General features: G+C 62.7%; 1 protein-coding gene across 5 annotated transcripts in view; it reads left to right on the top strand.

The window, feature by feature from the left end:
• Window positions 1-19082, top strand: part of ADGRD1 (adhesion G protein-coupled receptor D1) — a 139625-nt gene extending 120543 nt beyond the window's left edge. For all 5 annotated transcript variants that reach the window (XM_035724046.1, XM_035724047.1, XM_035724048.1 and 2 more), the window contains 6 exons: window positions 102-168; window positions 9681-9772; window positions 13116-13242; window positions 14524-14565; window positions 15758-15850; window positions 17058-19082. In XM_035724046.1, coding sequence (XP_035579939.1) covers window positions 102-168; window positions 9681-9772; window positions 13116-13242; window positions 14524-14565; window positions 15758-15850; window positions 17058-17153 — 517 coding nt within the window. In that variant the 3' untranslated portion in view covers window positions 17154-19082. The remainder of the gene's footprint in view (window positions 1-101; window positions 169-9680; window positions 9773-13115; window positions 13243-14523; window positions 14566-15757; window positions 15851-17057) is intronic.
• The last annotated feature ends 69 nt before the right edge of the window (window positions 19083-19151 follow it).

The following is a 19151-nucleotide window of genomic DNA, read 5'->3' as shown; positions in this document are numbered from 1 at the left end:
AGAAGATACTGTCTTGGCAGCTGATCTGGGTGGAGGTGCCCAGAGCCCCCGGGGCAGAGGAACACAGTGGTGCGGACCTAACGCTCTGCTTCCGTCCACAGCTGCTGGCTCTCCATCGCGAGCGGTGCTGTGTGGGCCTTCGTGGCCCCTGCGCTGTCCATCATTGTGGTAAGCCCCTGCTTGTGGGAACACAGAGGCTGGGCGTTGTGGGCCCTGCGACCCCGTCCACAGCCTGTCGCAGCCTCCCCTCGCCCCCGGCGTGCGGTGCCTAGATGGCGTGTGGGGCGGCGCAGGTGCACGCAGCCTCCGACTGGCCCTGTGTGCCGGTGGGGTCTTTCCCTCCCGGGTCTCGCTCCCACCCTGCCACCGCAACTGCAACAGGGACGGTCATGCACGTCTGGGGGGGCCACCCTGCAGAATTCCCGAGATCACGGAGGACAGAATGCGACCCGAGGGGCCCCGCTAGTTGCTCTGCCTGGCCCAGTGTTCAAGCGAGGCTGCCGCACAGGGTGGGGGCTCCTGCTTCCGGCCAGGGGGCTCCGTCCTTAGGTGGGGGCCCTGCCGCTATAGAGAGCTCAGGAATCTCACAAAATTCTAAAAACCGCCTTTGCTATTCTAGCTATTGTTCTTCCTACATTTCCCACGAAAGCCCTGGGTTGAGTGTCATCATTTCTGTAGGGCCTGGCTTGGAACGTTGCTCATCCTCTGCCCCTCACTGCGCCTAGAAGAGGGGAGTGCCCTGATTGGCCAGCCCTCACCGCCGCTAGAAGAGGGGAGTGCTCTGATTGGCCAGCCTTCACTGGGGCTGTAGGGGAGTGCTCTGATTGGCCAGCTCTCACGAGCTAGAGGAGTGGAGAGCTCTGATTGGCCAGGCTTGGGTCACGGCGCTATCCCTGGGGCTGGAGTTCAGGGTCCAAGTTCCCGAAAGCACGTGGACTCCAGGTGGGGAAGTTACGAGGAAATGCGGCTGTGGTTCGTAGAGGAGGGGTGGCGCGCGCGTGGCAGGGGCCCCGGGCGGTGGCGGGGAGCTCCTCTCCGCCCGGCAGGTGTGCGGTCTGGGCACAGGTCCGCGCTTCTTCCCGACTCGGGGTGCGCCGGTGCGGTACCCGGGGGGCTTCAGTGGCGCTGAGGTCGTGCGGGCGGTTCCTGCGCGTCAAGTCCCTGGTGTTCCTCGGGGAGGGGGATCCAGGTGTCCTCGCAGGTGCCTCCCATGAAGTCAGCGTTAGTAAGAAAGGCTCAGTGTAGGACTCTCCCCTGAGACGTGGAAGTGCTTTTCCGTGACGTGTCCCCGCCTGCGCCCCGAGGAGGTGCCGGAGAGGTGGTGCTCGCCGTTCCGCCGAGGGGCAGCCCAGGGCGCCGGGGCGGCCGACCACCGAGTCCGGGCCTGGAGTGGGGTGCCGGGGAGGGGGGTGGGGGGCGGCGTCAGTGTGGAGGTCCTCCTCCCCTTGTTCCTAACCCCCCCTCCGCCCCTCCCCCTCCCCTCTTTGTTCCTGCCCTCCCCCCTCCGCCCCTCCCCCTCCCCTCCTTGTTCCTGCCCTCCCCCTCTGCCCCCCTCCCCTCTTTGTTCCTGCCCTCCCCCTCCCCTCCTTGTTCCTGCCCTCCCCCTCTGCCCCCCTCCCCTCTTTGTTCCTGCCCTCCCCCTCCGCCCCTCCCCCTCCCCCATCCCCTCCCCCTCCCCTCTTTGTTCCTGCCCTCCCCCCCGCCCCTCCCTCTTCCCCTCCCCCTCCCCTCTTTGTTCCTGCCCTCCCCCTCCGCCCCCCTCCGCCCCTCCCCCTCCCCCTCCCCCTTTGTTCCTGCCCTCCCCCTCCGCCCCTCCCCCCTCCGCCCCTCCCCCTCCCCTCTTTGTTCCTGCCCTCCCCCCTCCTCCCCTCCCCCCTCCGCCCCTCCCCCTCCCCTCTTTGTTCCTGCCCTCCTCCCCTCCCCCTCCGCCCCTCCCCCTCCCCTCTTTGTTCCTGCCCTCCCCCTCCGCCCCCCTTCGCTCCTTCTGTCCTCCCCTCTGCGTCCTCCCCAGGAACACAAACCAGGTTAAGTCTTCAGTAGGTAGTTATATGTTGGCTACTTGAACGTAATGAAAAATCAACCCGTCCATCCCCTGTAGGTAGGAAAGGCTCAGTCCTGGGAAACGCAGGGGATCAGGCTCGCAGTGATGTCAGCAGGTGTGCCCCGTGGCCCGGTGCCTCTGCACTGGCTGCATCTCAGGCGGACTCTCCCCGGCAGGGACACAGCACGTCCTCTGGGTGTGCGGACAGAGCAAGGAGGGAAACTCTTCCCAGTGGTGCCTGTGGAAGTCCCAGGGCAGTCCTGATTGGCTGCTGTGGGCCGCACGTCTGTCCCAGAACCAGTCACTGGGGATGGAAGCGGAGGATTGGCCAGCATCACCTGGATGCTCAGGGGCCAGAGCTGGGGGGTCCCCAGGAGGCCGTGGGGGAGCTGTGGAGGAAAAGGGTGCTAGTGCTCGCGTCCTGGTGGGTATGTGCGCGTGTATCTGGCATGAGGCCTGGTCAGGGACGGGCTGTCTCTGCCATCCCATCTGGACATCTCTCCCCAGCAGTGCCGGGCACTGATATCAGGAGGGGGTGGCCCACAGAAGGGCCTCCCCAGACCCTTCCTGCCCACCCTGTGCAAATCCACGTATATAATCTCCTGGACCCCAGGTGGGACCCAGAATACACGCTCCACACACTGGGCCAGGGCCCCGGATGTGCTCTGTGTGCACCCTCCCGTGCTGGGACCCTCGACCTGCTCTCCGTGTGCACCCCTGCCTCAGGACCCCAGGACAGGCTCTCCACATGCACCCCTTCCGCTGGGACCCCAGGATGTGCCCTCCACACACCCCAGGACAATCAACCAGGCCATGGCACTGCCTCTGAGCTGCTGCCTTTGAAGGGTATGGAGTCTCGCCTTAGCTGGGGCGCCAGGCTGACAGGGAAGGGAAGGGGCGCCTCCCGGACACCTGTCCCTTCAGTGTCCCCATTCGTCACCCCTCACCGCCCTCCCAGCCTGCCATCTGAGGACAGGTCACTGCTGAGGGCGGTCAGCAGGGACTTGGGCTGCTCCTCCCTGTGTGGGGTGGGGGTCTCCTGTATTCCACACCCTTCCTTCTCTCGTCCCTGCTTCTTTCCCTGGCAGCTCATCTGAAAGCCCAGCTGACTTTGTTCCAAGTTCGTTGGCATCAACCAAGGCCCTGGGCCCTGGTGGTTAATTAGAAGTGAATGTGAGGGAAGATGCTTAAGGACTTGTTAATTCCTTTCTCATTAACATTCTGCACAGACCATGCTCATGCCGCACGTTGGTGGGGCAGTGCCTTCCCGGGGAAGGCTTTCCAGAAGGACGGGGTTTGGCACGCCATCGTGGTGTCTCCATTGTCTGTTTGGGATGAGAGGGACAGCGGGTGGTGCCAGCCCCACACAGCAGCCCCGTTGTTCCGTGGCATTGACTTGGCTCCTGTTCTCTGCCTGTCTCCTGCCGGGTGACACCTGCTCTGGGGTGTTCACAGGGATAGACAGGCGATGGGGGTGACTTCCTTCTTTTGTGTGGCCCTCAGAGCCTCCTAGGTCCTCCATGTCCCCAGTGCCCGAGCCTCTGGAGGGCCAGGCTGTGGTCTGAGCTCTGAGCTTTGGGGGCCCAGCGGGGGCCCTGGTGGGAGGGCTGGGTAACAGGGGGATTGGGGTGGTGTGGACATTAGTCCATCACTCCTCTCAATGGGATCCCCCTGCTGGCCTGGCCGTGCCCCAGGGGCTGGTCTGGACGGACCTGGACCAGGCTCCTGCTTCCTGACTTTGGGGAGGTTTGGCCTGTGGAGGTGCCGGCAGGAGATCAGAGGGTGGGAGGGGAGTGAGGCTGGTGTTCACCCTCAGCTCCTTTGTGCGGGACTGTGGGCGGCCACGGCTGCTCCATCCTCCATAGGCCACAGCGTGGCCACAGCTCCTGGCCACAGCCTCGGTCACAGCCCCGGCCTCCGCACTCCCCGGGTAATTCTGCGAGTAGAGGGGTATAGCTGACCCACATGTACACGTCCCGTCCCCACCCCCAGTCCTTCAGTGTCCAGGAGGAGCAGCAGGTGATGTTGGGAGCGTCTGTCCTGCAGGCGGCAGGCTCTGCCCTCCCAGGGCTGCCCCTACCCCAGCCCACCCCTCCCACCAGCCCCCAGGCCTCTCTGTGCAGGAGCTGTAGGAACGGAGGGACTGGAGGCCGTTCCAGTTGTCATCTCCCCAGAGCCCTTCTCAAGTGCCTGGGATGGCCTTTTCCCAGGGGAACGAATAGGGTGTCGGGGGGACACATCCTGGATAGGTAGGTGAGGGCCGAGGGGCAGAGAGAGCCCGTGGGGAGATGTTGCTGAGACCCCAGCACGTAGGGAGCAAGACCCTGCCTCAGGCTGGGGCCCCGGGGAGAAGAGAGCCCTTCTGGGGAGTCCGGGAGAAAAAGGAGGCGAGAAGACCATCCTGATGCTGGGGGTGGGGTGGGAGGAGGGAAGGGAAGTTTGCGTTCACCTCACAGCTTGCAGACAGAGGGGCGAGTCTGCCCACAGAAATGGCCCGTGTGGCCCAGAGCTTCCTTGTTGTTGTATTTCACTTTGAATTCAGGGCTAGCATCAGACGTTGGAGATCTTGTGTCGATGTGGCAGCCCTGGCTGTTTCTGGCTGGGTCCATGGTGAGACCAGAGGAACCAGTAGCATCACCACCACCCCTGTTCTGAGGCAGACAGTGGGGCCTGCAGGCGGGCAGGGTGGGTGGGAGCACCTCAGGGCCCTGTCGCGGTGACGTTAGGCCCCCACGGCCTGGCCGCAGCCCTGGGAGGCTGAGCCGCCGTCTGGGGACGGACCGTGGACAGAAGAGCTTCCTGGGGGAGAGGAGCTCCAGAGGAGCCTGACCGGGCTGAGCCCCAAGCAAGGCGGGGGGTGCGCGTCCAGGGCAGATCACACACCTGTTCCAGGAAGGGCCGAGAGGTCGGGCAGGGCACGGGGAGGTGGATCAGAGCGCCCCTCCACTGCACGAACAAGGGGCTCTGAGTAGGGCCCGTGTTCTGCGGTGAATTGTTTTCAGTGCAGGAGAGAACGCGGTGGTGTGTGACCGAGCCTGCAAATCCAGGGCCGTCCCCTGTCCCCGGGGCTGCCTGAGGCTCTGCCGCGACCCCTTGCCCACCCAGCCTTCTAGGGGGTGACGGGCCTGCAGTCAGAGATCCCGAGCTCCACCCGCTGTCTGGGGTCCGGGAAGACCATTCATCTGATCCACCCAGAGGTAGAAACAGGCTCAGAACAGACTCCGGGCCCCTGGACAAATGAATTCCCGGGGTCAGAGCGTGGACGTCGGGAGGGGTTCTGAAGGGAACATTGCTGATGAGAGTGAAGAAGGGAAGTAACTGAAGGCCTGAGCATCGCGGGCCTCGTTCTCTGTCTGTGCTGACCTTTGCCCTCCAGATCCAGAGCCCGGGGCAGGAGCATCCCGTGTCCCAGACCTTTCTGGGTGATCTGAGATGTAACATGACTTTGGGGACCGGAGGCCGCCCTGCCTGGATCCTTCTCCAGCAGCCACCACGGCGTGGGGTCCAGTGCAGGGTCCTGGTGACCCCGTGTCCTCCAGGCTCATGGGAGCCCCTGTTCCCATGGCTCAGGGGGCGTTAGCTCCTGGCCTGCCAGCCACCCTGAAGGCTAGCAGTCCTCAAACACGTCACATCATGGAATTACTGGTTTCCACCTGAGCCCCATCTCTGGAGGTCTTTGGTTTGATTGGATCTGGCCTGTCCAGTCTCCCAGGTGATTCCATTTTGGAGCCAGCTTGAGGGCTGCCGTGCTCTGAGGGGACATGGGAGAGTACTGGGGCCAAGACGGGGGGCATGGGTGGAAGGGGTTCCGGGGTTTCATAGCCGAGTCGGGCATCCACGAACTGTGGCCCAGCGTGGCCCTCTGCCCACTTCCACACACAGTCATGCGGGCACACGGCCACGGTTGTGGTGGGTTTTGTGCTGCAGCAGCTGAGCAGACTCGGGGCTGGGGGCTGCACTTGTCCAGCCTCACACTGGCCCAGCAGTTGGGGGGCTTGCCTCTTATCCCCTCAGGGCACCCCTGGTTGTGTGTCTGGGGTTGTCCCCGTTTTCTCAGACAGAGCACCTCATTTCCAAATGAAGACAGCGGGTTTCAGAATAACAAGCATGGCCAGAGCGCACCTGTGCCACGTGTGCCGAGTCTGGGCCCAGGCTCCTGTGAGGTAGTGCTCAGGGCCGCAGAACCGGTGGCTCCCTGGGGAGGGGCTCCCGCCCGGGGATATAGGCTCCAACAGTCCGAGTGGCTGAAAGCACCCACGGGTGCTTGCCAGTTTGGAACACGTTTTAGAAAGATGCCTGTTTGGATCGGGATGGGTGGTTTCTGCGTGTTCTGGTGTGGTTGGTCCTGCTGGGGCAGGACTCTGGGGGACAGTGAAGGGTCACTGGGGAGAAAAGAGCAGAAGTGAGCCTCAGTCCGCCTTGTCACTGCACAAACTGTTCTCAGATCAGGAAGGGAAGTGGCTGCCATTCTCTGGCTGGGAGGGTGGACGGCCTGAGTGCGCACAGCCCACGGGACCAGCAGGTGTTGTACAAGCTGTCATGTCTGGACGCCCCGCATGGGGGCCCTATGGGTGGCAGAGTCTCCGGGGGTGCTTTCAGCCACTCGGGGGCCCTGTTCTGTGCAGGCCCCACGGGGCAAGAGAGACATTCCTCTGAGGAGAGGCTGGGTGCCGTGTCCACGGAAGCACAGATGCGGCAGGGTGATGGTGCGGGTCACAGAGGCGCAGACACAGGTGCCCACAGGGACAGAGGAACAGCTGTGGACGCACATCGCGGCGTCTCCTGTGCATTTCCGTGTAATGCTTTCCCTGTGAGTCGTGGCACGCATCCCCGGAGCTTCTCGCCAGGTCAGGGAGCAGGACACGGTGCGACCTCCAGAGCCCCGTGCAGCCCTGACCTCCTCCCATGGTCACATGACCTTGAGTGCAGATCCTTCCCCCTTTTTCTTTTCTGCTGAAATGTGGCCCACGAATTACTCCTGCAGCCTCTGTCAGAAGCAGCCTGCTGGCCGAAGTCACACGGGGGTGCCCAGCTGATGAAACCGCCAGTTGGAGGCGCACGGGCCTCCACACCCCGGGGCCTCCCCCACGGGCAGCCAGGCACCGGCCAGGACGAGTGGCCGGGGTAAGGGGCAGGCCCGCTTCTGCTCCAGACGTTCCCAAAACCCTAGGGGTTTTTGGCACAGCCTCCGCCGGAATGAGCTGGTCGCGGGGTGGGAGGTCTGCGGGTGGGTAGGAGGTCAGAGAGCGCTCGCCAGAGGGAAGCACGGAGCCAGCAGGGACAGAGGGACAGAGGAAGGAACCCAGAGAAATCTTGCCTGGACAGCAAGTGATGCTGATGGGAAGCTGCCGGCAATGGCAGCGACTTCCCCGTGGTGGCCACACTTCCTGCAGAGGCCAGGAGGCGAGAGAGGCCCACAGTCCCGTCAGGCACCGTCTGTGTGCCCCTGCTTCTCCCCTGGGAGGCAGTCTCATGGCCTCGGCCAGCGGCGGGCCGAGGGCAGGCCCTGGGTCACGTGGGTGCCGGTGGACGAGGGGTAACGTGATTCTGGAATTTTAACCCACATGCTTAGGAATTTGAAAGAGAAGCTTAACGTATATGAACCATCTGCTCAGCTCTTTCTCAGCTCCCTGTGCCACTGCCCCCAGCAGACCCCCTGGTGCTAATTACTCACATATCCTCCGGGCTTTATGCCGAGAGAGGCGAGTGTAAACACATGCTCGCCCGTCCGGGGCCTTTCCCACACGATGTCTGTTGGACTCTGGCTTTGTCAGCATGGGAAGAGCGGCCCAGGTCCGTGGTCCCGCTGCAGAGCGGGTGGGCCACGGCCGTCCCCAGACCGGCGCCTGCTGTGCATAGTCCCGTGGTCTCCAGGCTTGTGTTGTTCCAGACAAGGCCTCAGCTTTGCCCAGGGCGTGAGGAGCCCAGGATGTCGATCGAAGAGTGGGTGAGGCCGGGCGGGCCTGCAGGGTGGTGGATGGGACCAGCACGCACCTCCCGTCAAAATGCATGGGAAGTCCTGCAGGAATCATCAGAATCTAGACTTTACCCCAAAGCATAAAGCCAAAAAGCATTTATTCAGGAAAGCAGCTGAGTCTCGGTGGAACAGGCGCTCCTGGCGGCCCCGCCCTCCGGTCGCAGGGAGGCGCAGGTGTGCTGCCGACGTGACCGCCTGTGGCTCTCAGAGCTGAGCTATCTGTGGACTCCTGTGAGCGGCTGCTGTCTGGAACAGTCCCTGCACCCCTGGGGCCTCACTCTGCCCATCCTTCCTCCACGTGGCTGAGTGCGGTTTTCTCGTGGTTGTAACATGGCTGGCGGGGGAGGGGAGGGGGGCAGTGCTGCCAGTGACTCCTCTCCTCCTCCCTGGCGCTGGGGGACTCCTGTTAGGATCCTTGTGGAGGCGGGAGAGGAGGTAGGTGACGGGGGTCCACAGCCAGGAGCCAGGCTGCCCCAGGTTGGAGGCTTTGGTGGAGACACGGAGTCAGGCTGCTCGCGAACCTTCGTTGGCGGATTGCAGTAGTGCAGGCTGGGGCTGAGTGGGGAGGACCCCGCCCCCCCCGCCGCCGTCCCGGGTTCTCCGTCCAGGGCGCGCACGGAGCCCTGGAGGACAGGTGGCCGAGGCTGGGGAGGCAGGGGCCTGAGAAGAGCTGCTGTGGAAAAGCCCTGAGTTTGTGGGGACTGCAGGGTAAGGGGGTCGGCAGCGGTGCCTCAGGCTGGGGCCCCCGTGAGGAGGCCTCAGGTGCAGGTGCCTGGGCTGGGCATGCAGACCTGCTCGTGGGACCGGCCGCCGGGGTGGGAGGCCCGAAGCCCCACAGTGCCGGCTGGTTCTGCTGGGCACCAGGCTGGGTGGGGAGGGCCACTCCTCCCGGGAGGTCTGCCAGGGAAAGCCTTGTCCTTGGCTGTGGTCAGGCCTGGAAGTGCACATAGGATTTTGGCTTGGAGCTGGACTCCTCAGCGACTTTGTCATTGACCTCCCGAGGTTACCAGAGGGAAGAGAGGGTCCCAGCCGCAGCTCAGCCCTGAATCCAGCGGCAGCAGAAGGAAGTCCACACGCTCACTTCCCCTTGCTGCCGGGCTCGGCCAGGGCCCCGTAGAGCTGCCTGCAGGAGGGACAGGTTGTGCCGAAGCCTCTGCAGAGACCCCCTCAGCCCCGCCACCCAGCCCACTGACCCCACGGGAGCACTGGGCAAGTGCAGTCCCCTGCACTGTGGCCTCCATAGGTGACCTATCCTCGGCCGGGGAGTGAGAACAAGTGGTGCACAGGGGGCTTCATGGATATGATTTCTCGTCCTTGCACTGTGGGTGTTGACTGTTTCTCATCAGATGGGGAAACAAGGGCACAAGCATGTGGCGCAGGGGCGCTCAGACGGAGCCATGCTGAAGTGAGGTTTGAACCCCAGGCCTTGCCTTGCTGTGCTTCTGGGGGCCAGACCTTCCTCGCCGGCACAGATGTGCTCCCAGAGGGTGCCGCTGCCCGTGGCAAGGGGAGTGAAATGCACAGGGACCCCTGGGGGTTGGTTTCCGCAGAGACACCACCTGCTCACTTGGAGCCCTGGGGGCGGGATGGGCAGCTGCCTGGTGGGATCAGGGCTCTGCAGGGGCGGCCGCAGCCTCAGGTCCTGATCTTCCCCTCGTGCAGGTCAATGTCGGCATCCTTGTTGCTGTGACCAGGGTCATTTCACAGATCAGCGCCGACAACTACAAGATACATGGGGACCCCAGCGCCTTCAAGTAAGTTGGACTCGGGGCCATCAGCGGTGGTCCTGCCTGCACAGAGCCGCTCGGGGGTCGTGGGGTGGGGGTCACTGGGGAGCCCGGGACTCAAGTCCTTGCTTGGCTGTTGGTCACCTTCTCTGACCAGGACCAGCCCTTTACCAGCCTTGCTGCCCCATTCATAAAGCAGGGGGTCCACTACATGCCATCTGGGGGCTGCTCCATCGCTGGGGTGAGAGGCCACTTGCAGGACCGAAGGAGGAAGATTCTAGATTCCGTCCTGTCTCAGCCCCTGCTATTAGCCCCCTCTGTGCCTTGTTCTCCTGTCTGTAAAGGGCTGTCATGAGGAGGAACCTCCTCGGGGTAGAACTTCCCGAGGTGCTCCAGGGCCGGTCCCCTGGGGAGGGACTCCCCCCGCCCCCTGCCCTCGAGGGGTCCTGACCCCGTATCGGTGAGGGCTGCACGGACTGCAAGTGACAGAAGACCCAACACACACTGGCTGCAGGAAAGGGGGACTGATCCACACAGGGATCCACAGAGCCCAGGAGGGAGTCTCGAATTGCTTAATCCGGGGCACCCAGCTCCTCCTGCACCCTCCACCCCCGTGTTCCCTGTCGGCTTCCTGCTCAGACGGACCTGCCTCCTGGTGACACGGGAAGACCCTCCATCCCGTCTGTTCAGACAGAGGTCCTGAGCCTGGAGCCCGGGGCTCCGGTTGGGTCACACGCCCACCCCGGAACCAGTCACAGCAGAATGGAAGGGACCAGTTCACCCGGGCCTGAGTCCCACGGTCCAGCCTGGCTCTGGGTGCACTCAGCACCCCCAAACCACAGGCCAGGAAGTGGGGGAGGTGGCTCCTCACAGGGGACTTGGGGGCTGCTATGAACATTTAGGACCCGGACACTAGGCAGCTAAGTTACGTTAGCTACACTGTATCTTTTCCGATGTGAGAGCAAAAGCAGTAAGTACGTCAGCAGCAAATCGATGAGACAATTATTCTGTAATGGATCCCTAACGCTGTGAATGGGACTGACAGGCAGCCCTGGCCCTCGGGGGGTTTCTCAGTCTCCGGCACCTCCGAGGGCAGCACCGTGGGGCAGGAAGGGCCTCCCGGGTCACGGAGCACGTCCGTTCTTCCCTGGCGGGAGGAGGCAGCCCTACCCTGCGGCCTGGCCAAGGAGGATCCTGTCCGCTGCGGCTGGGCTCAGGGCCACCCAGTGTCCCCAGCCCTGTCTCCAGCAGGCCTGGCTCCACTGTCTGAGCCCGACCCCACCGGGACCACAGCGGTCACTGCCCAGACCCAGAGCGGCCTCAGGCTCACCCCACACAGTGCGCCCCGCCGTTCCCCGTCATGGCCCCCAGGAAGCAGCCTCCCTCCCTCCACCGCTGCATCCCTGCTCCCCGAGTGGAGGCTGGCCCAGGGTCAGGGACCGGGCACAGGGAGCACATTTCCACGTCTCTGCAGAACCTCGGCTGCTGGCCCGACCGCTGAGGCCTCCTGTGTCCTGCACCCAAAGGCCCAAGGTCGCGCTCCTCCCGGGAGAGCTCAGGAGGTGTCTCTGGACAGACACGCGGCTCTGTGGTGTGACCTGGCTGTGTGACCAGTGCTGGGGCTTCTGTCCTCCACGTGGCCGAGCCTGGCTCCGTGGGGTCCCCTCCCTGTCTTCTGGGGTCCCCCGTGTGGCCCGGTCCCACCAGGCTCCGGGCCAGGCAGGGGGACGGCACCTGCAGCATCCTTGGTCAGCTTCTGGGCTCCTTCCTGTTCCCCGGCCCTCGGTTTCAGTGTGGCCGTTTCCTCTGTGGGAACAACTACACGCTCAGTGACCAACAGGACGACGTGCTTCCTTAGGAGCCTGAAGGGCCTTCCACGTCCTCCTCAGTCTTTGTTTCCTGGGGGATTCCAGACTCCCCAGAGAGGAGCAGGGAACATTCCATTTTCACAAGTGAGATCCAGGCTTCTGGGGGCCGGGGTGAGGCTGACGACCGCGAGGACCCCCGCGAGTCGCGGGAGGACGGGGAGGAGGCTCACGTGGACTGAGCCCCATGCAGGGCCGGCCCAGGGAGCAGCAGGAGGAGGGGCGTGCACCTGCCCGGGGCCTCCTCCCAGTGCAGGGACCTGCTCCTTCTGTGCGTGACCAGGGGACCCCGAAGCCCTGGCCGTGTTAACAAGAGGCCTTGGAGACCTCCAGCTGGACACGTCTTCCCCAAGATCTTCTGTTTCGATGCTTTAGTTTTTAAGAAAAAACAGCACAATTTGAGACCCATTTCTCCAGACGGCTCTTTTCCCATATGGATTTTCCAGGATGTAAAGATGAAGCTGCATATATGATGCTTTGTTTCCCAGATTTCGGTGTTTTGACCGTATTGACTTTAGGGAGACGTGGGGCTGCCGCTCCGCAGGCAGCTGACCTGTGAGCACCATCCTCTGGTTTTCAGGGTTTGTGGCCAGGGCTGGGATCCTGGGTGTCCCACCAGGAAGCTCAGTGTGGCCGTGCCGCACCTTCTCCCAGAGATGCGGGATGTGTGCACACTGCTCGGTCTGTCCAGCCCTCGTTTCCTCGGTCATTCATTCCCCATTCAGCGGTCAGCTCCTGAGAGCCCGCTGGGCCCCAGTGCTACACTTTGGGGATGCCGCGGTGAAGCCCCCGCCCAGCCGTGGGAGCTCGTGGTCTCGCAAGGGAGACAGATGTGTCGTCCATGCACCCAGTGACTAGCGCAGCTCACCTCTGTCTGCAGGCTTTTCTCTGAAGCCCAGGTGCAGAGCCGCCGGTGTACAAAGCCGAGCTGTTTCAGAAGTCAGGGTAGACTGCGAGGTCTGTCAGAGACGGCTTGGAGCCCGGCGACCACATGGGCTTTGCATCATTCGCTCGGCTGGCACTCACTGGGGGCTGACTGGGCGTTAGCTCTGCTCTGGGCTTGCACACACAGCAGGGACCACTCTCCACGGAACCCACATTCTGAGACGCAGCCGGTGAGGCTGGTTCTGAGCATGCCTCCTACCCTGCTGGGCCCACACTGGAGCCCTGGCTCTGCTGTCCTCCGTGGGTGCCTGGGATCAGCATTTCCATCCAGCACTGGGGTCGTCTGGATCAGGGTGATCAGCTGAGGGTGCCCAGGGGGCATGATGGCTGCTGGGTGTCCAGTGCCAGATGCAGGAGAGTGGGGGCAGGGCTGCTGGCTTGGCAGCAGGTCCTGAGCGGCCCACTCCTCACCCAAGGTTCCCTGCAGGATGGAGACCAGGTCCGGCCCCCAGCAGGGCTGTGTCTGCTCCCTTTCAGAGGCCTCACATTGAGAGGACAGTCCCCTAGACCCACCCTCACCCGCCCGCCCCCCAGAGTGGCCATCTCCATTTCTCTTTCAGGTTAACGGCAAAAGCTGTGGCCGTGCTGCTGCCCATCCTGGGAACCTCGTGGGTCTTCGGTGTGCTTGCTGTCAACAGCCAGGCCTTGGCCTTCCAGTATATATTTGCCATCCTCAACTCCTTACAGGTGAGCGCTGTGGGACCGCCAGGCAGGCTGTCAGCTTACGAGTGGATGTGTGTGGAGCAGGGCAGGACAGAGACCCTCCTCTCTGTTCTTGCCTCACCCGCTGCACGCCCACAGCACGGGCATGCCCGAGGTCCGAAGACATGTGCCGATGGGGCACGCACCAGGGTCTCTGCCCACGGGGCCTGCAGGGCCATCCCCCAGTTTGCAGCAGGGCTGCCTCATCACGCCAGCTGGTACCGGTGGGAGGCACCCCTGGGCCTGAAAGGGAAGACAGTCGCATGTGTGCAGCTCTGGAAAGGGGGCCGAGCGCAGAGAGAGGCTGACGGTGTGCACCTCAGGTCTGGGTCCACATGTGTCCCCTGCATGGAGGGGCAGGGAGGGGGCAGCAGTCTGGAAACCAGAGACTTGGGGTGCTCAGAGCCTGCATCCCCAAACCCACACCCCCCCAAGAAAGGGCGGAAGTGATTGCCTACCACCACCCACAGCCACACAGCTGGGCCTACGGCTGAATCCTGGTGAGCATGAGCATGGCCCACCCGTGCAGCCCCTGCTGCGGTCTGGGTCTTCCTGACCAGACTGCATCTTAGGGAAGGGTGTTGGGCTCCTAACTGTAATCAGCTGCACCCGGTGTTTCCCTCTGGTGGTTTACAGAAAAATGTGATCCGTTGTCCTGGCCGCAGCCCTTACACACCCTGGGTCCCGGGGTACCTCCCTTACCCTCTCTGCATATTCCAGTTCCTCCTCCGTAACATGGGAACAATAACAGAACCCACTTCCGGGGCGGCTTCAGCAGTGACTGAGATAAATCACGGGATTTATTTTACCAGTTGCCTAGCGCCGGACACACCGTAACTGTCTTCAGAGTTCTGGGGACATCTTCATTCTCGTGCCCGTTTCGCTGTTGTTACTGTGCTGTCTGAGATGAGGACACCGGGCTCAGTTTAGCTGATTGTCTGACGTCCTCAGCTTGGCCCGTCCCCCGCGTTTTCCTCATTCCTGGGTCTGTCCTGTCTGGGAGTCCACCTGTCCCTGTACCTTTGCCCAAACAGCACAGTGGTCACAGTGGGGTGCCTGCCCCTAGGCTAGATTTCACCGTGGGATCCAGGACGCCCCTCCGTTCTCAGGGGCTCCAGACATAGGACTGTCCCACAGCTCACCTGCAGGCTCCCCAGCCGTGAGCCACACCAGTGCCAGTCCCGCACCCACGTGGCCTGGGGAGGAAGCCTCGGGAAGTGCTGGGACAGAATGCGAGGCCTAATCCTGTGCCCTCTTTCTCCCCAGGGGTTCTTCATCTTCCTTTTCCATTGTCTCCTGAATTCAGAGGTACGTCTGTTCTACTTCCTGGAAACATGAGGCAGTGTTTTGACTTCTGGAGGGGCACAGCGTCTTGCCCATCGGGCTGGTGTCCGGGAGCATAACCCTGAATGGGCTTCGGTAGTGGCGACAGTGTACAATGGGGGTGCTTTCTGTCAGCCCTTCTCTTGCATCCTGGTCGCTGAGCAACATCCAGGAGCCCCTTCCTGGCATCTCACAGGCCCTGCTGGTTCTCTGGGGGACAGGGGCGATGGAGACAGTGGGGGGCAGCTGACCTGCAGAATCTCGACCTGCTTGCTTGCTGTCTGGCGCATTAGGGAGAGATGCCCTTCCAGCAGCCCTCCCCAAAGGCACGAGGAAGCCGTCTGGGGCGTAAGAAGGAGGTCTCCTGACTGTAGGGTTTAGGGGGGACTGTGTCACATGTCCTCTGTGGGCATTGGGGCAGCTGGAGTGGGCTCATTCTCAAGTGCAGTCTGGGCATTGACCTGCCGTGCACTTGGCCATGGGGAGGGTGGAGGCTGCTCCAGACCCCCGTTCCTCGAGGCTCGGTCATGGGGAGCTACCTCTGGAATGGTGAGCGGGAACAGACGGAGACCACCCCATCTGTGCTGTTTCTGCAGAGCGTCTGTTCGTACAGAGATATACGTCAGGCAGGGAGGGAAAGGAAGCTGGGGCCGGGAGGGTGCGGGGGCAGGCTGAGTTGCTGAAGATGGTGGTGATCAGTGGCAGAAGGGGTCACATGATTGTCAAGCCAGGGAGCAGCCGAGCAGGGCCCAAAACTATGGTCCACAAGGTGGGAAAGGGACGTGGCCTTGAACCATACATGGGCCACCCCGTGTTTGCATTTGCTCACTTTCTTCTCCATTGTTTCTGCTGCCGGTCACGCTCTGCCCCCTCCACCATTCCTTGTTGAGCGTGTCCGGTGCCCTGCCCAGAACTGGCATGAGGCCAGCAGGGACCACACCAGATCCAGCTTCCTCCCTCCGCAGGCCCCGGTACGGTGGTGGGGACAGAGTCTGCACCTGCCGAATGAGGCAGTGAGTCTGGATATGATGCCTCCAAATCCTGCTCATACCCTGCAGTTGGTATTCTGGGACTTTATTTTGGCACAAAACCTAGGGGCCTTTGAGAACAACCTCTTGTTGTTGCTGTTTCCACCACTGAAATTGCTTCTAACCAGCCCTCTGTTCTGCCTTCAAAGGTGAGGGCTGCCTTCAAACATAAAACCAAGGTCTGGACCCTCACGAGTAGCTCCATCCGCAACACTAACGTGAAGCCCTTCAGCTCCGATGTCGTGAGTGCCGTGCAGTGTCGTGTCTGCGTCCGCTCCTCTCGCTTCGATCCTGCCCTGCGTGCCTGCATCCTTACCCTCACAGGCCCGCGGGCTCATGTCTTCTTTCCTTGTCACCTGGAAAGCCAGAGCGGCTTCCAGCCCTGCTGAGGTGCACCAGGCCTCTGCCCTCCTGGGCCTCCTAACGCAGAGCGCCCAGTGCACCTCTCCTTCCTTCCCTGAGCCTGACCTTGGCAGGGCACATAGCTGCCCCGCTCAGGGTCATGGTCGTGAGGCTTGGGTGCTAGTGGTTCCTGCTCAGCCCTCTCACAGTTGACGTGGCTGGCAGACGGCCTGTGCTCTGCGGCGACGTTATGCCCACAGCAGGGTCCTCTGTCCTGTGGTTTCCCATGACCTCCTGCCCACTTTCCAGGGGCAGGACTTCCGTGTTGACTTAGGAGGATGGAAGGATCAGTTGACCGGAGACAGACCCTGGGCGTGCTGCTGGAGGCATGAACGTCACCAGGCACAGCCCGGCCTTCAGGGAGCTCCTCCCCTGCAGGGGTCTCTTCCCTCTGCAGACACCCGAGAACAGGGGTCTTGGTGCTCAGGGATCTCGACAAGCCTGTCATCTCCACCCCGGGCTTGGCTCACCCTCCTGTGGGAAGTGCAGATGCAAGCAGGACCCCCAGGGGCTTGGGCCAGATGACGCGTGTTCTCATGGCGCCACTGCCTCTTGCATGAGCCCAGGGCCTGGCTCAGGGGTCCTCCCTCAGGAAGAACTTCCCGGGCAGTGTGGTGCCACGGCCACCATCTGCATGATCTGTTTACTGGTGCGCGTGTGGCTATCTTGCGCCTCCCACGGGCGGGTACACCGTGGGAACCGGGATCTGGTTGGCACTGTTCACTCCTGTGACCCCAGAGCCTGCGGCAGGGGCAGGCCGTGCTCGGTGCGTGCGCGTGGGGTGAGTGCTCGGATGCACGGAGGGGAGCTCAGGTGAACGCGTGCGCACACCAGCTCGCGGAAGTGACGAGGGAGGGCGCCAGTGCAGACGGCGGGGGGCGGTGGGCCCTTGGAGTGGGGGGCTCCCTTCCTCGGGGAGCGGTGGGCCCCTGCTGGGTTGGAGGGGAGCCTCACACAGCTTTCTGGCCCAGCGCCTCTGCACTCCCCGGGGTCTGGTTTCCCATCTTGGGACCGAGTCTTCACAGCTCACTCCTCTGTGATTTGCAGATGAACGGGACCCGGCCAGGCACCGTGTCCACCAAGCTCAGCCCCTGGGACAAGAGCAGCCATTCCGCCCACCGCGTGGACCTGTCCACCGTGTGAGCAGGGAGGCCGCTGACTGGCCATCTTGCTGCTCAGAACACACCCCGCAAACTAAACACAAGAACCACTCTGCCTTCACCGTGGGACCCTCTCCTTGTTGCCGTCTGGATGTGGGGATCCTGGCCCCCATGACAGGCTTCCTCACCTCTGACCCTTCCATGTGACAGAGCCCACTGCTGGGCCAAAGCCTGATGCACAGTCGTGGGCGGCCCTCCTGGCTCTGGTCCTCCCGTGGCCAAGTGACTGTCCCCCGGGGCACCCGCCGAGGGCACACAAGACCCTGGGGCTGCCGTATGAGGAGGGCAAGTTAGCCTGGGCGCCGTGATGGGGACTTGGGATCAGAGGGGCCAGGTCCTGCGGGGGAGGTGAAGGCCCCGAGGCCCCCCCGAGGCTCAGGCGGAGGCAGACGGGTGTGTGAGGAGGTGAAGAATGTCCTCAACCTGCTGAATCAGCCGTCACAGGCTCTGAGAAGAGGGGCCCTGTGCAGGCCGGCGCCCCGCGGGCCACGCTCGCCTTCCTGTGCGGGGGCTTTAGGCTGTGGGCGCTGGCCGCTCAGGCCTCTTCTCGGGGAGGAGCGGGGCGGGCCCGCTGCGGGGACAGAGCTCCCAGCCCCCCCACGTGCTCTCTCCACACTCACGGTCCGCCCCGTCCCGGGCCCCACTGCGAACACCTGAGCCCGCCCTCGTCCCGGCGGCCCCTCAGGGCTTTCCATGGCCTCACCTCCCCGGAGCTTCCTGTCGGTCCCCTGCGACGCCTTCTGTGTTGCTCACGGGCACGTGCCCGTGGTGGGGAGCGAGCGCATTCCGTGTGGCCGCAGAGGCCGCCTGCCCCCTGCACGGCCGCTCACGCCACGGGCCTGACGGTGGCTGCGTCTTCCGGTTGCTGTTGGTTTGTGAGCTGGGGCTGGGTCCCCTAGGAAATGGAGTGGCTGTTCCCACTGTGTGTGTGGGCAGGGTCCTTGGGACGCCAGGGCCTGTGACCTTAGAAGCACCCCCAGTGCCATTGAATATGGGGACACAGGCTGGGAAAGCTCAAACCGGGGCGTCCGCAGTGACGGTGTGTGTGAGCCGCGTGGGTCAGATGTTCAGACCTGTAGCCGATACTAGAGAATCTTCTGTAAGCTGTGACCGTGGTGGCACCAAGCCCTGCTCGCCCCACACGCCCGCCGGTTCTCAGGGGGCCTTTCCTCCATAGTTCTGCGTGCCTTCCCCCTCCTGCTCAGGTGCCACCCCGATCACTCCGTCACCCACAGGCATGTCCTGCACGGGGAGGGGTCTGACCGAGAGCCACGTGTGGATCGCGGTGCATCTTTGTTCTCGCATCCCCACGAGGCCCCGGGGCCGGCAGCCGACCCAGCGCGGATGACGGTGGCAGTTACCTCTGTGTGGCCCCCGGGGCTGGGCGGGGGGCTGGAGCGCTGCTGAGACCCTGTGTGCGTAGTGAAAAGCCCGAGTGTGCCCAGCCCCTGCCCAGGCTTCCTCGTGACTCCAGAAACCAGATCTGCTTGTAACTGGGCGTTGGATCGTCGTCATGCCCGCAAGCACCTAGAAGTGAGAACACTGTATTCCTGAGATCTACGCTTGGAGTTTTGTCTCTCTCGTCTCTGGTGAAGCAAATCGAGTAAGGAACTGTCTTTCCTTTAGGGGGATTTCTGTGTTTGACGCTCAGCATATTCATTCTACGTAGCTAATATATCAAGGGAAGTAATGAACAAACTTTTTATTTCTAATGAAGGAGAGCAGTGCACTTTATTTATAGGCTCTAGATTTTGGCTTCTGCAGTGCTTTGTTATCCACACATAATTTGGCCAAAGATGATAAATTGGAAAGAATCGTGTGTTTAGAGTAGTTCACAGCACAGGAAAAATGATGAATGCCACTAAGTAGTGAAAACGTGATTTTTGATGAAATAAACTCTCAATGTCCTTAAGATGAAGTGTGGTCCTAAAGTTCTTTGCTTGTGGGAGGTGAGCCAGATGGAGTCTCAAGACAAAAATCT

The sequence above is a fragment of the Zalophus californianus genome, chromosome 14, assembly GCF_009762305.2.
Source record: "Zalophus californianus isolate mZalCal1 chromosome 14, mZalCal1.pri.v2, whole genome shotgun sequence".
Lineage (NCBI taxonomy): Eukaryota > Metazoa > Chordata > Mammalia > Carnivora > Otariidae > Zalophus > Zalophus californianus.
Note: the sequence above shows the minus strand (reverse complement) of the source record. Positions and strands in the feature narration are given on the sequence as shown.